This window comes from Callithrix jacchus, chromosome 3 (assembly GCF_049354715.1).
Source record: "Callithrix jacchus isolate 240 chromosome 3, calJac240_pri, whole genome shotgun sequence".
Classification (NCBI taxonomy): Eukaryota; Metazoa; Chordata; class Mammalia; order Primates; family Cebidae; genus Callithrix; species Callithrix jacchus.
In genome coordinates, this window is record NC_133504.1 from 142,707,080 (window position 1) to 142,722,258 (window position 15,179).

The 15,179-nt window shown below is 31.7% G+C and overlaps 1 protein-coding gene across 2 annotated transcripts in view; it reads left to right on the forward strand.

Moving 5' to 3' along the window:
• Nucleotides 1-12,390, forward strand: part of CHIC2 (cysteine rich hydrophobic domain 2) — a 38,308-nt gene extending 25,918 nt beyond the window's left edge. For both annotated transcript variants that reach the window (XM_002745837.7, XM_008993345.4), the window contains exons 4-6: nt 5,627-5,683; nt 5,850-5,909; nt 9,543-12,390. In XM_002745837.7, the coding sequence (XP_002745883.1) occupies nt 5,627-5,683; nt 5,850-5,909; nt 9,543-9,593 (168 nt within the window). In that variant the 3' untranslated portion in view covers nt 9,594-12,390. The remainder of the gene's footprint in view (nt 1-5,626; nt 5,684-5,849; nt 5,910-9,542) is intronic.
• The last annotated feature ends 2,789 nt before the right edge of the window (nt 12,391-15,179 follow it).

Here is a 15,179-nt window from a genome sequence, read left to right on the forward strand (position 1 = left end):
TCATGCAGAAGGTGGGTCAGACAGGGGACCTCAAAACTCAATTTTAGTTTTTAAAAATGTTACCAGTATTTTCTAAAATGTTATTCAAAGTTATTAGATAGCACGCTTTATATTGTGCATGTTTTTTACATGTTTCTTTTTTTCTGGAGAGAGAGAGAATCCCCATCTTTCATAATTGATAGCCAGTGTAACCTAAACAAATTCATAATCTCTCACTAGCCTAGATCATAAACTTAATGAAATTCTATTTAAGATTAAGTCACTGCCCAGTACTAAGAGGATAGTTTTGATTCATAAAAATGTTAGTATCTTTTTAGCATATTTCCATCTAAAAATATTACTTTTAACAAATAGTTCATGATACTTTAGTGGGTGTTTTAATATGTGTAGATTATTTAAAAGTTAATGTTTATGTAAAAATTTTAAAAGGAGCTTTAATGTGGAGGAAGGGAATTTGTTTAAAAATCCTTTTGAGAAATCATATTCTACTTTATCTTTTTGGTGAATCTAGATTTTTCATAATACTGTGAGATGGTTATTTAATATTCTGCACATCACTGGAATATAAAATTTCATATTAATCCAGATGAACAGAAGTGAATAATATAATTTCCTCTTAAGTTTTCTTATGTTAAAATAATTCATTTTAAATTACATATGGTTTCTTCCTAAAAACATAACCAAAAACATTGTTTTATTTAAATTCAGTTTACACAGATGTCTAAAGATAAATAGCATTCTTATTTGAAAAATACTTATAAAAACAAGATTATGAATACATTCAAAGCATTATTCTAGTCAGAGGTTAGTTAATGTATTATAGATTAAAGAGTTTAAAGTTAAAATTTGTTTTAAATAGGAAATTGAACATTTGAAATTTTGCTTTCCCATTTTGTGATGGTATGAATAAATCCAGTTCAAATACATTTTAATTGTAGGTTTAAATAGATGAACTTTTATAAATAGTTATTAGTGAGATATTCTAGTTATACATTTTCTTAGCATATCATAGTGTCTTTTTGTTCTAAAAACTGACAACACTATTTCATTGGGAAATAGTAAGAAACTTTATTACAGTTTCTACACTAAACAGTTTTTTCTTTGGCTCTTAATACTCTAAAATAATACTCTAAAATTCGTGAGATTTCCATTGGTTTTATTAGTAATGTCTAGAAAACCACTTCTTTGTAAAACTACATTTTCAAACAATTGATTGTCAATAAATGAGTCATTGGGAATTAGGCAACTCTTAAGTAATAATGGTGGCAAAGTAGGAGATTAATACCTTAAAGATTTTCTAAATGGTTCTTTGCTGTCCTGAAAGACTTATTTATGTCTAATGGCACTTAATTTGTTTACAGGGAATAATATTAATAATTTATTCCTAAGAAAGTTACAGTATTTAGGAAAAATTAGAAAAGTACCTAATAATTCAAACTTGAATTTTCAGGAAATCTTAGCTTTCTATTGCAGTAATTGAGTTTGTCTAGGTGTATATGTGTTTTGCTACTGTAAGCTTTCTTTAGATGCGTCTTTGGAAGATATGTCTTGTATGAGTATGTCTTATCTAATATTGTTGATTAATCATTACCTCATTAGCCATTTTGTGAATTACTGAGGCCCTTTTAGTTCTGTTTCAGTTTTCATGTTTTTTCTTATTTTCACAATCTAAAAAGGACCAAAGGCAATGTAAATAAAAGCCAAAATTTCTACTCTGTTACTACTACTGGTTGCTCAACTTAAATCTGTTTAATATCTATTTAGTAATCGAAATGATATTTTTTGAATCTCTTGTTAATTTTTTACTTTGATGAGAAAAATATAACCACTAAGGTATGAAAATGAAGAAATGTGTAGGTTTTTTTTGTTTTTGTTTTTGTTTTTGTTTTTTTTAAGAAAAAGGGTCATTTAAAGTGAATGGAGGGAGATGGGTAGGATTCAGAGGTTTGGAGCTGTCTACTTCAAGACCAGGTCAGTAATATGATACCACTTGCACAAAAAAGTTGTTTTGCTTCCGTGGTATGAGTTGGTGGTCTTGGTCCATTTAATTATTGATAAGAATACATGATAAAATATAAAATTAGTTTTATGTTGATCATCTTTTGCAGAAGGACTGAGGATTCCATTGGTAAAGAACCGCTAACCTGTCCCCTCACCCCCAGGGTGTGAGCAGTGAAAAGGATTAAGGCCCACTGTAGGGAAGCTTGCACTAAAGCCTGCACTGCCCTTTCCCCTGTTCTTTCAGCTAAATAGATTTTTAGTTCCCATGACTATCAATCTGGTGCTTTTCACAAGCACTAAATTCTCTTAAGAAAATTAAAGATGAGTTTTTTTTTTTTTAGAAAATAGCCTGAAATACTGAAAGATGGTGTTTTTTGGTACTATGTTTCATGCTGACAGATCCCATACATATTATTTTTTTCTGATGTATATTAATTTGCTTCAGCTTGTTTTGAATTTGGAATTGAAATAAAACATTTAAAAACCAAGGACAGGTTGTTATATGATTAGGTTTGCTTGTCCAGTTAGCAACTATAAAGTTTGGCAGTCTTGAATCTTACATTTCATTAGAAATAGCTACTTGACAGCCTTGTGGACATAAACTTTTCTTTAGATGACTACAGTTATACTGTGCTTTCTTTTCAGGTTTAAAGCTTTTAAGTAGCTTTTTGAAATGCTGAAGTGTCATTTTTTTTTTTTTTTAGTATCTGCCAAATTGGTATTGTATTTAATCTTGAAAATATATTTTGATTTTCTTAACTAAAAATAATTGCAGAGTATTAAACATTCCCAGTAGTTAAATCTTTTTTTTTTTTTCCATTTAATTTGAGCTTTTGTTGTTACTAACAAATAATTTGTGGCACAGTTTCTTTTCTTTTTTTTTTTTTAATGACTGCTAGAATCTATATACTTGTCACCTTAGTGTGCTAGAAATGTTCCACTCAAATCAAGGGTTCCTTTCTGGTTTTGTATGTTCTCACCTGCTCCTCACTGTAAATCATTGAGATGTCAAGTGCAATGATTAATTAAGCTGCACGTGCAAGTGCTTTTTTTTTTCACCTGTCAAGCAGGAAAGAAGTCTTATAGCAAGATTAGATGGTGCTAATTCACAGCTTTTACTTCAGACTGTGAAATGTGTAGAAATATTTTATATTTATATGCTTATTCAGAATGTGGCATACCAGAGCTTGTTTGTTTTAGAATTCTTAAATATTGTAAGATACAATTATTATACCAAACCCTATCATTAAACTCCTAATTATAGGCAAAGAAGAAATTCAGAATTCCTACATAAATATTTTGTAAGTTAAGATTTATACTTTGTAATTATCTTTTATTCAAAAGCTTTTAGTTCATTTAAGTTAAAGTAAATATTTTTAAGTTTTAAAATTGTATGCATATGTGTGTGTCTATATATCATAATGAGATTTATTCTTATAGTATGGGTTTAAATTTCTGATGAAATGCTGATGGTAACTACATTTTCTTCTTTAAGTAATAAATATTTGCAGAATGTAGTGTTAAGCTTTTGAGTACTATTTTATACATTAATATAAAACAATGGACTTGGAAATCTTGTTCCACTCTAGTTCTTTCATCATCCACCCACCCCCAAAATCATCAGTAAAAGTAAAACCTCAAATTGTATAGTAATCTTAATCTATTATTAAAAGGCCCTAGAAAGAAAGATTACAAGGTAGATTCAGGTTTTGAATCGGTTTTGCCATTGGTTTAGCAGCGGGTGGGCAGGCAGATGCCTGCTCAGAGTAGAACCTATTGCCATTTTTCACCATTGATAGAGTAGCCTTTCAGAGTCAATGAGCTCTGTCAATGTGAGCTTGTCAAGGCTACAACTTCATAGACCTGAGAGGCGGTTTGAGAGGTCAGCCCTTTTCAGGTTTGCTGTGATGCAAATGAACTTTAATGCTTAAACAACTATTGGAATTTTTATGTCTGCTCCTTGTTCTTTTTTCTTCACAAAGTCATTGACGAGACATTCAGTGCTTTTTAAATTGGAAGTTGCATTGTGCTAAAGACCTAGTACAGATTTACGGAGGGCTGAAAGCAGTTAGATCATGTTCTTTTCATGGTGCGATTAGAATCAAATCGATTTCCCTACAGCCTTCAGCATTCAGATGGCAATTTTAACAAAGCTTGGGGGCTAGACAAGGGACAAAACGACCGAACTGAATGTTAATTACACTCTGCAGCCTTATTTTCTTTTGATTTGGGGCTGACTGGCAACTAAATTAACAAAAAGTGTGACCATAACTGCTGCCCTATTTTCATTTAAAAGGAGAGCTGCCTCTAAAAGGCTATCTTTACAAAGAAACAAGTGAGGTCTGCTGATCATTGTTAACAAGGGCACATTTTTTTTCCTTTAAAATTCTTGCCAAAAAGACTCTTCAAAGAAAGTAATGTAATAAATTAGTCATTGGCATATTATTACCTAGAGAAGTAGTTGATTTTCTGATTTTTATGACATAAGCTTGGAAAATGTAAGGCAGTAGCAGTAATTCATTGGTAGTTATGAATTATAATTGGCACCTTATGTGACTTTGGTGTGTCTTTAGCATGTTTAATATGCTAAAAGGTAACGTAAGTAGATTACAGTGGATACTTTAAATAAATAGTAAAATTTTATTTTGTAACATTAAACTGTTCAAACCCAGCTTCATCCTAACAGTTTTTCACCTAGCTAGTCCTTGCTTAACACGTAAATTTTCATATTTGATCACTAGTACTTACTTATAATTATACTACATTAATAGTGGTAAGATGTTTTTTTCTTTCCCTTGCAAGAAAGGTGCAGCTGAACCAAGTTGCATTTGATCCTGGTGGCTACACTGTCATTTTTGCACGTGCAGCTGTGTCAGTCTCATCCTAACACCTGGCACCATGAATTACCCTCTTTTATTCATACTCCCAAGCCAGAAACATTTCTTGCAGGATAGCATATCTTGCAGCAGTCAAGTGAAGTAAATTCTCAGTTGATTCCTGAAACAGGAATATTAAATTAAGAGTTTGATTTTACTATCAGATGACACTTTTATGTTGGTTTAAAGAAAATTTTGGTCCTTCTATCTGTAAAATAATCAGTAAGCCAGCTTTTAAATATGGACATTATTTTAAGTATGATGTGAAAGTTAGTTTGATTTTTTTACTCATTGATTTTTAAATATTAAACTCCAATTTTTTTGTTTTGGAACTTACTGAAAGGCCCTTTGCATTTTGTTAACTAATATTTACTTTTGTTTTAAAATATGTATTAAGGAACTTTTGTTCTACATTTCTAATACATTTAAGTATTAGAAACATATTTTTTAAACAAGTGAGGATTCAAATTGATTTGGCAGATGATATTAGCTTTTTAAACCTTGATAGTTTTAAATCAGAGGCTAGTGAAGAAGATTCATATGATAAAAATAAAGCCATACCTTTTTTAAGAAAGAATACTCTTCATGTTTAGGTTACCATTTAGTGCTTAGAACATTGACAGTGATGCACACCACACTATACTCAGTCACCGTCTTATACCTCTTCCCTTTTCCCAGAAAAAAAAGCAGCTGCAAAACAGTTTTCTAAAACCAGTCAAGAGTAAACTTTTTTCTCATTTGTCTTCCAGACACGAAGATCGATTGAGAAGTTATTAGAATGGGAAAACAATAGGTTATACCACAAGGTGAGTACCACAGGGAGCAGCTTCGTACTGTTGGGGTCTGAATTGCACAGTATGGAAACAGATGCTTTTGTTGAACTAAAAATATGAAAGGTGGACAAATGGGTTAGTCTGTGTGCTGCAATAAAATAGAGCTCATTTTTCTTCTTTTACTCTCCTACTTGTCTAGCTGTGCTTGCATTGGAGACTGAGCAAAAGGAAATGTGAAACGAATAACATGATGGAATATGTAAGTTAAAGGGCTGTTTTGTGAGTTTCTCTATTAAATGATCATTTATTTTGCTTCTGATCTTATTCTTTCCATGATTATTAATCAGCAAAGGTGTCAGGAGCTTAATCTCTTGAGTGCAAGGATTTTCTACGGTTCACAGATGCATGGTTTCATGTGCAAGACTGATTTATAAAGTTATGAATGACTTGAAAACAAGGCTTCACTGTGTTCTGAAAAATAATAAATTAATTGCCAAGATAAAATAGCCTGAACATGTGTTGATGGAGTGTGAAATTTTAGATGCTGTATGAAGAATAACCACAACTTTGGTTACGCAGCAAGTCAGATATGGCTTTTTTATATAATGCTAATCAAGTTTCCCAGTATGGAAGAAAACCTTTCAGCCAAGCCATTGGAGCTTAAGAAACCTTTAGCCTTTATAGATTTTAACTGCCCGTACCTCAGTGGCCTTTAAAGAAGTGTTATTAGAATATTGCTTTGTAAAAATTATCTTAAAAATAAGCAGGAGATGAGATGTTGATCATCTTGTGTTTACTTGTTAAAAAATATCTAATTAGGCATACAATGAATTTTAGAAGTTATTCAGCATGGGATTTAATTTACTGACTCCATGATTTACTTCAACAGTTTTTCTCCTTTTGAAATTTTCAGAATACTTTAGAAAATTAAGAATTTTAATTCTCTTTTGAGCCTGGGTGTTTTATTTTAAATATGGCCAGGTTGTTACTTTAAAAGAAAAAGATCTAAGGAAAAGTTAATTGTTGAAAATAAAACTCAGAGCCTTTGTGAAGTACCTGTTACAACATTTCTGAGAAATTTGTCTATTCTTTAAAACAGTATAGCCATTATATGTGTGTGTGTGTGTGTGTAAAATATTGATTAAAACTGTGTTTAAATAGTTGTAAATTATGATAAAATCATTTTTCTCTGTTAGCATTTTCCTGTTCTTTCATTATCACACAGTCAAATCCCATTTCTAGCCTTGAACATAAATAATATTTATAAAATGTCTTAGACTAGCTTTATTCAATGAACCAAATAATGTAGATTTGTCTTTACTATATCAAACATGTTAATTTATGATGATGAGAAAGATACTTGATACTTCTTTATAATCATAACACATTTGAGTAACTCATTTTGAGTTGAGAATACTAGTCTTGTATTTTTCACCTTAAATAGAGGGTTTATGTATATATTCTGGGAAGAGAAATGGATAGTTCAGAAATTTAAAGGATTTAGTGAAAAAAATATTTACTGCATATATAAACACAAACACTAAGCTTAAAACTGAGGTATTAATTTTTTCATGCCTTTCTAGATTTACTTTGGAAAGGAAAACATAAAAGTTATCCCAATGCTATGATTTCCAGATCGAGCCATGTGACTATAATTTAGTCATAAAATTAGTAACCTTCCAAAATATTCTGAACTATATACTTTGTAAAATAGTTTCCTTGAATTTTTAGATAATTAATCACTTCTACTAAAGCCATTATATTACTTTCACATCATCTTAGGAGATATCCAGAAGAGTAGTAAAGATAAAATAAATATTTAAATTGCTAGGAAAAAGCTGGGTGTAGTGGGCATGCCAGTAGTCCCAGCTACTGGGGAGGCTGAGGCAGCAGGATCACTTGTGCTCAGGAGTACAAAGACAATCTGAGTAACATAGCAATATCCCCATTTAAAAAAAAACATCCTGGGGAAAAAATGTGTGTTTCACTAGATTTTCTCAGAGTATATATATTTGTGATAGTTGAAAGTAAGAATAACATAGCTTAAAAAATTCATAAAAATGAATTTTAAAAGTTAAACTAGCAAATGAAATCATTTTACTTTAATGAATTTGGGCCTTTTTAACCATGTGTTCCTCTTTTCCCTCAACTTTTCTGTAACCTACAGAAATTTCATTTTGTTAAAAGAAAATAATTATCCTTGATTATAATTTGAACATTGGAGATACCAAAAAAAAAAAAAAGAAAACCACCACCTTGGTGCTAACTTTTCTTTGTTCACGTATGGTGAAGACGGATGATTTAGGAGAAATGAAACAAGTGGCCAGTCTCTGTGTGGCTTCTGAAGGAAATATTTGTAGGATATATTATTTTAAAACTAATAATAATTCAAATGTAGGCAAAGATAGCCTTTATTTTATGTTATATATTAATAGTGTATACTGTAAAGTGTGGGGATGCCCATGTCTGGGGACTAAAATTATAAAGACCACTTGATTGAGGACATATTTGAAATACAAAAGAATTTACTTAATTTTGACTCTTAAGTAGTTTTAACATTGTCAAATTTTAGAGCTGCAAATAATCTTGTCATCTAGTCCGATGCCTTTATTTTATAGATAAGAAATCTGAGAAACAGGGAAATCTAGCTCAAATGAAGAAGCTAATTGGGAGAAAGTATTTGCCTAGTGAATATTTTGTAGGCAAATCACAGGTCAGCAGAGTGGCAAATGTGACAGCTAAGGCTTAGTGCAGGATAGCTAGAATAGGACAGCAATATTTTTGACGTAGGTAAAGAAGTGTACCTTCTTTATTGAGGCAGATCAAAAGCCAGGAGAACTGAAGAGTGAAAAAAGATTTCTGACCCAGACAGCTAATTTGTAGAAGTAATGAAATCTAGAGGTCATATCAAGACACAGTTTCTGAAAAAGAATGATGAGTTTACTAGACTTAGAAACTTTTAAAATCAAGTAATTTTTAAATCACCATCTATTCCATACAAAATTGGGGCAAAGAATGAATTGATTGTAATTTAAGACAATTCAAATTTGGAAAAATTAGCTCTGGTCACCTTGTGTAATCCTGTGTTACCATGTTTTGTTTTTATTGGTTTTCCTTTAGTTTCTTATTAAAAGGTCTTTTGGAACAGATTTTAGTCTTTAATTTTGCTAACCTAAGAAGAAATGGACTTTAAAAAAATTAAGAGATAAAGGACATTTTATTTAAAGATACTGCATATTCTGGTAGCGTAAAATGAGAGCAACTCTAGAACTTAGAGAAGACTCATGTAATTGGGTTGATTAAAAAGGAGGAAGCCTGAAGAAAAATGTTGGGTCAGCTGCAATCACATAGGGCAGTAGAAAGAGTAAGGCTTTCATACAAACACTGACTCCACAGTCATGTTACAGCTTGTCTGGATCATCAGTTTTCCTCATCTGTAAAATGGGGATGATAATACTTGCCTCATAGAAAAGTTGTTGGGTTTAAAGAGACCCAATATAGTATGGAACACCTGGTATACAGTTAGTTCTAAATAAATGCTAGCCCCTTTTCTCATGAGTGCAAGGGAGCATGCATGTATGCATGTTCGCTTCTCCAGTGTGCCAGGGCCACTATTTATATCACCCTTCTCAGACTTTGGTGATTTTACTTGCTTATTTGTCTTCCTTTTCATAGAGCCAAGGTATTTTGTGTAATTGGTAAAAGTCAGAAATAAAAATTATCAGTGATGGAACTCTGTATTATCAGATAAAGATCTGTTTTAGTAATCCAAAGTTGCAGTTTTAAAATGTGAATGGATTTGGAAAAAAATTGTAAGTGATAGAATATGACCAAAATTTAATGAAAAAAATTTGTTTAAATCTTTTAAAAACTTTTTTTTCTCCTTTTACAGGTCATCCTCATAGAATTTTTACCAAAGACACCGATTTTTCGACCAGATTAGCATTTACTTTATTTATAGAGACTTTCCAAGTATGTTGTCTTTCCAATGGTGCCTTGCTTGGTGCTCTCCTGGTGGTGACATAACATTGGTTCTACAGAATCGTGTGGTGTTTTTTTTTTTTTTTTAAATAACCGCATGTTCTAAGTGTGCATTTTTGTCAATCTTTGCAACAGTTATTTCATACAGATGTTTAATACTTAAGTTATTGTGCTCTTTTCTGTTATGTATTCTGATTTTCAAGGATTACTTTTTTGTATTATCAAAAAAAATACATTTGAACTTAGCATAAAAAGTGGCCAGCCTTTTTTATTTTATCACCAAGGTACACATAGTCCTTTATTTATAAATTCCTTAACAGAGAAAAACACCTTTTTAAGGCTCAACTCATCTATTCTAGCAAGCATACTTTTTGTATTATTTTTTCTCTCTTTTAAAATTTGATAAGTCATTATTTAAAAATAGTAAGTTTTCTTTACTACTCTTTTGGAACCTAACATACCCTTTCTCATACAATTCCTAATGCTCTGTTTATGGCAGATAATCTGTAACATTATGAAGACCTATTAAAAAGTTTTAAAAGTATTTCTGTCTTCAAAGGTAGTAAGACAGGATTAAATTTTTGCTAGACTAGACAAATCAGTGAATGGTATGCATGTATCTAGTGGTTATCAAAACTCAGGATCACAAAATATAGTAGCATCACAATCTGTGTATATTTTTGATCAAGATGATAATGGCCTTACTTGGGTTATTTTTATTGTTTGTCAAATCTTATATACAAAAGAGTGGAAGTATTCCTTTACAAAATTTCTAAGGAAAATATTTCTTCTAACCTATCACAATTATAGAATGGATATATGTTTCTGAAAAGTTTTTGAAAGAAAGCAGTTCTAGAACTAAAAATAAGCTGGTGTTTAATTTCCCATTGATATTTAGAACAGATTGTTAATAAGAAATGGAGGTTACATTTAATACTGTTTTTATCCACCAGTTCACTTTCAGTACAGTTATGTATACTTGTTTTGATTGAGAGTTTGACATAGAAGTTAAATCAGATTAGCTTGTTTCTTTTAAATATACATATACACACATATATTTTTTTCTCCTTTTCATTGTGCATATCTTGCATTTTTAACCTTCTAGATTTGTGAATGACCTATGTATAAATTTTTTTTGATAAACCTGAAATTATACAAGTTTTAATGTGTGTCAAGAACTTGTTCCATACAACTGTGGTATCGAGCAATAATGTCAATAACTTTTGGAATTATATAAACTATGTTTAATAATTTGTATTGAGAATTGGTACCACTATATAATACTTTTTTCCCTTGTATTAAATATTTTCAATAACAGTTTCATTAATTTATATATCTGTATTTTTAAAAGTATTTCTTTGTACTTCTTCAAAGTACTGTAATCCTATATAAATTTGGATAGTTAAATGGCAGTATCTCATGTCCTATATCCTGTATTGGATATTAGGAGCTATCTTAAAAACTAGGATTTAATATTATTTTTTTGTTTGAGAATTATTTGTTTTCCTTGCCACCCAAATAACAGAAACTTGAATTTGTAGAACAGTTCTCCTGTGAAGAGCTCAAAGTGCAAAGAATTCAAATACTTCTTATTTTATTTAACTTGTGTCTAGGGTGTGTTCTACCACCTTAAAGTAGTGCAATTAAAAATAATGCCATCTAGAAACTCCAATAATCCTCTGTGGTTTTAGTGTGAAAATATTGTATCTTCATACAATGCTAAATCTGCCTCAGGATTCAGAAAGAGCACAAAAAAGTAATGACTGTGTACACTATGCAACACAGTGTTCCCTGTATAAAGTTATGTAAATCCATAGAGCACCATATTGACCAGCTTTGTAAGACGAACTTGCCTATTTACCTAATTTATTCTCCTATTACTAGTCTACTGTGAATTATAATTTTAAAATTTCTATATTCCCTTAGGAATATTTTAACTGTAAGATAATTTTCATAATTGATGATATTAAGTATAGAATTTTTAAAAGCTTTTCTGATTTTATTCAGAGACATGCCATTTGCTTAAAGATTCCCTAGAAACTTGCACTTACAATGTATAGAAAAGAACTGTGAATACTTAATATGTGGTGTTATCATAAGCCAGTTATACTTTGGGCAGATAGATTTTCATGGTTGGATTTTAATTAGTAGCTTATAGTATAACTCTATCCTTTCTTGAATCATGAATTTAAGTGCCCATGTTACTTGGTATTAGAGATGCCCATGTTAAGTAAACATCTATCTAAGGAAATATTTAAAGTGATGATTGTTCTTCAGCTCCTGCTTCTGACTTAAAGTTTGTGGGACAAAAACCATAGAGCTAAACTGGCTAGGAAAAAATATTATTGGCAGAAAATTTAGTATATGGATTTTACATAGTCTAAGTAAATAACTTATGGTCTTTTAAAAATACATTACTGGTATTTTACAATCAGTCACCATTTCTGTATAGAAACATTCTTTTCTCAAAAAATGTATGTTGCCAACCCTGTTATATTTTAATATTTAACTCTGGCCATCTGGGTTAAAAATGATACTCCAAAGCCTAATGACTATAGTAACACTGATGTGACACACTTAGCTTCTAAGGTAGATACTGGCCCTCAGTTACATTAAGATCACCTTACCTATCTAAAATGATCATCAGATGCTTTATTAAGACTCTTTAATGACTAGGTTTCATTTATTTAAAATATAAACATGTAATTTTGCCCTAAAATTAACAAAATAAATTCAACAAAGCCTTGAATACTAGTAAACAATGATTTTCTTCTTATTAGTAAAACTAGTTTTGTAATTGAATAAGTTTAAGTCAGGAAGAATCCAGCTTTCCCCAACGTTGTGTCTTCAGTGTTATTTTTTCAGTGTTAGAGAGCTTCTGGTTGTTTTTTTAGATTAATAGATGCAGGCCAACCGTAAAAATCTTTGACAATATTCTGTCTCTATCTTTAGATGTAAAAAAACATTAAATAGTAATACATACAGTTGTATGAGTTCAGACTACTAGTTTTGTGTAACACTGTGTACATAGACTATTTCAACTTTTGTGGTATTTAGCTTCACAATTATAACCTTTAACTGCATGCTTGATGTTTCACTGTATATATTTGCTTTGACTTGCTGTTGATCAATCGTACTAAATCAAAAGTACAGTGTGTTAAAACTGCCTTGGACTGAACTCTAGCATCTAGTCCTGCACACACCATGGATCTTTTTGCTGTCCTCTTGATGTCCAGAGTCTTCACCTAGGCCTGAACGTAGTTCAGAATTGCATTTCTGTCTTTCTTCCTCAGAGCTCCCAGTAAGAATAGTAATTCTTTTTTTGTTGTTTCAAGAGAGTCTTGCTGTGTCGTCCAGACTGGAGTGCAGTGGTGCCATCTGGGCTCAGTGTAACTTCCACCTCCTGGGTTTAAGCCATTCTCCTGCCTCAGCCTCCTGAGTAGCTGAGGTTACAGGTGCCTGCCACCATGCCTGGCTATTTTTTTGTGTTTTAGTGGAGACAGGGTTTTACTGTGTTGCCCAGGCTGGTCTTGAACTCCTGAGCTCAGGCAATCTCTCTGCCTCGGCGTCCCAAAGAACAGTAATTCTTTTGCATTCTTAGGTAGGTGTTTAGAAGACCAATTAAAGTAAGTTGTATTAAGTGATGAATGGCTGACACCCTCAGTTCTGCTAAGGTGGTACTTGCATTTTAAAAAGAGATTTCTGGCTGGGTGCGGTGGTTCAAGCCTGTAATCCCAGCACTTTGGGAGCCCGAGGCGGGTGGATAACAAGGTCAGGATATCGAGACCATCCTGGTCAACATGGTGAAACCCCGTCTCTACTAAAGATGCAAAAAATTAGCTGGGCATGGTGGCGCATGCCTGTAATCCCAGCTACTCAGGAGGCTGAGGCAGGAGAATTGCCTGAACCCAGGAGGCGGAGGTTGCGGTGAGCCAAAATCATGCCATTGCACTCCAGCCTGGGTAACAAGAGGGAAACTCCGTCTCAAAAAAAAAAGAGATTTCTTAATTGATGCAGTGGTGCAATTGATGTTTCTTTCTGAAAAGACCCTAATGGTCTACTCTTTCTAGGGAGGAAGCAATAGGATGGTTGGACATAGGATTGCTTCTCAAACCTCTTTGTTTGAAAGAAGGTGATTAATAATTAGTTTTAGGAGGAAAGAATAGGCTAATTCTAAACCAAACTATAAATTATCCCACAGCTGTTCGTGTTTAAATATTTAACCCTTCCTTAAATAAAATAACTCTTAATTTTTCCTTGATATCATAGCCAACTTTATGTTGTTTTTAAAAACATTTATTAAGTTGAGATTTGAAGAATGTCTTTAAATCTTGAGTTATCTTATTCTGCACTTTTACAGAGATCTTTAGATAATAATTAAGAGAAGCCTAAGTATTGTTGATATTAATCATAATTCTATTTGCTTCTGTAATATGGAGCATTATCTTCCCCACCCCAATGGCAGATTGAACCAACAGAGGTAATTTATAATCTTAATAGGTAATACTGAAAACAGAAATTCAGGATGCTGATCCTGATTTTGAATTCATTTCTGATATGCTATAAGATCATCCAACTACTTGGCCTTTTTGCTTTCATTTTCATTTCCGGAGCAGGAAGATACTGTGACTACCTCATGGTGTTATCTTGTGAAACAATGTTTTTTAATAGTTGATGTTCCTGTTATTAAGTCCTGTATAAAAGTAAATAGATGTTTAGTAATGATTGAATAGGTTTTTTGACTTATTTACAAAGTCAGCACAAACTTGAATTATTGTGAGGTTTTGCACTTAAAATGAAAGAGATTGGGTATTCCATATATGTACTTATAATACTTTGCGTATTTAAAAATCAGGGAAACATTAAATACTTGAAAAAAGTTTCTTTCTAATAAGATATTTAAAAGTACTTGAAAAAAAGTTTCTTTCTAATAAGATATTTAAAAATATAGTTATGTTTGAGATACTTAAACAAAATCATGCTTTTTTAAATAATCCTTCTATTTCATAAACATGGTGCTTTGATATTGAGTTGATTGCTTTTTTCTCTTTATGAAAACCAGTATATTGCTTTCCTAGCTCTTTATCTTAGAAAGTATTTTGATGAACTGATCATACCAGACATTCTTAATTTTGGCAAGTACGCTATATATTGCGTTGTTTTTAATTTAAAGAAACAGTGTCAAGCAGCCTTCAAGAGACCTAAGTGATGGTTCACTGTTTTGTCTACTCTACTTTATTGAGACATAATGTACCCTCAGACTGCACAGTTTCTATCCCATTATGGCTTTTACTGGTTCTTAATTTAGTATAACTGGTTCCAGTTCTTTTTCTATATATATTTAAATTCCATATAGATTTTAAATGTTCTAGAAGGAAAGAGTATTCCTTCAAGAAACCTTTTGCTCCAAATTAAAGAACTGCTCTTCCTTTAGGAGCAGCTTATTTAATTAGGTAGTTACAGCAGTCTCATTACATTGCCACCAAGTTTTTATAAACAGGAGCTTGTTTTAACCCAAGTATCAAAGCCCTTTTAAATTCTTTCTTTC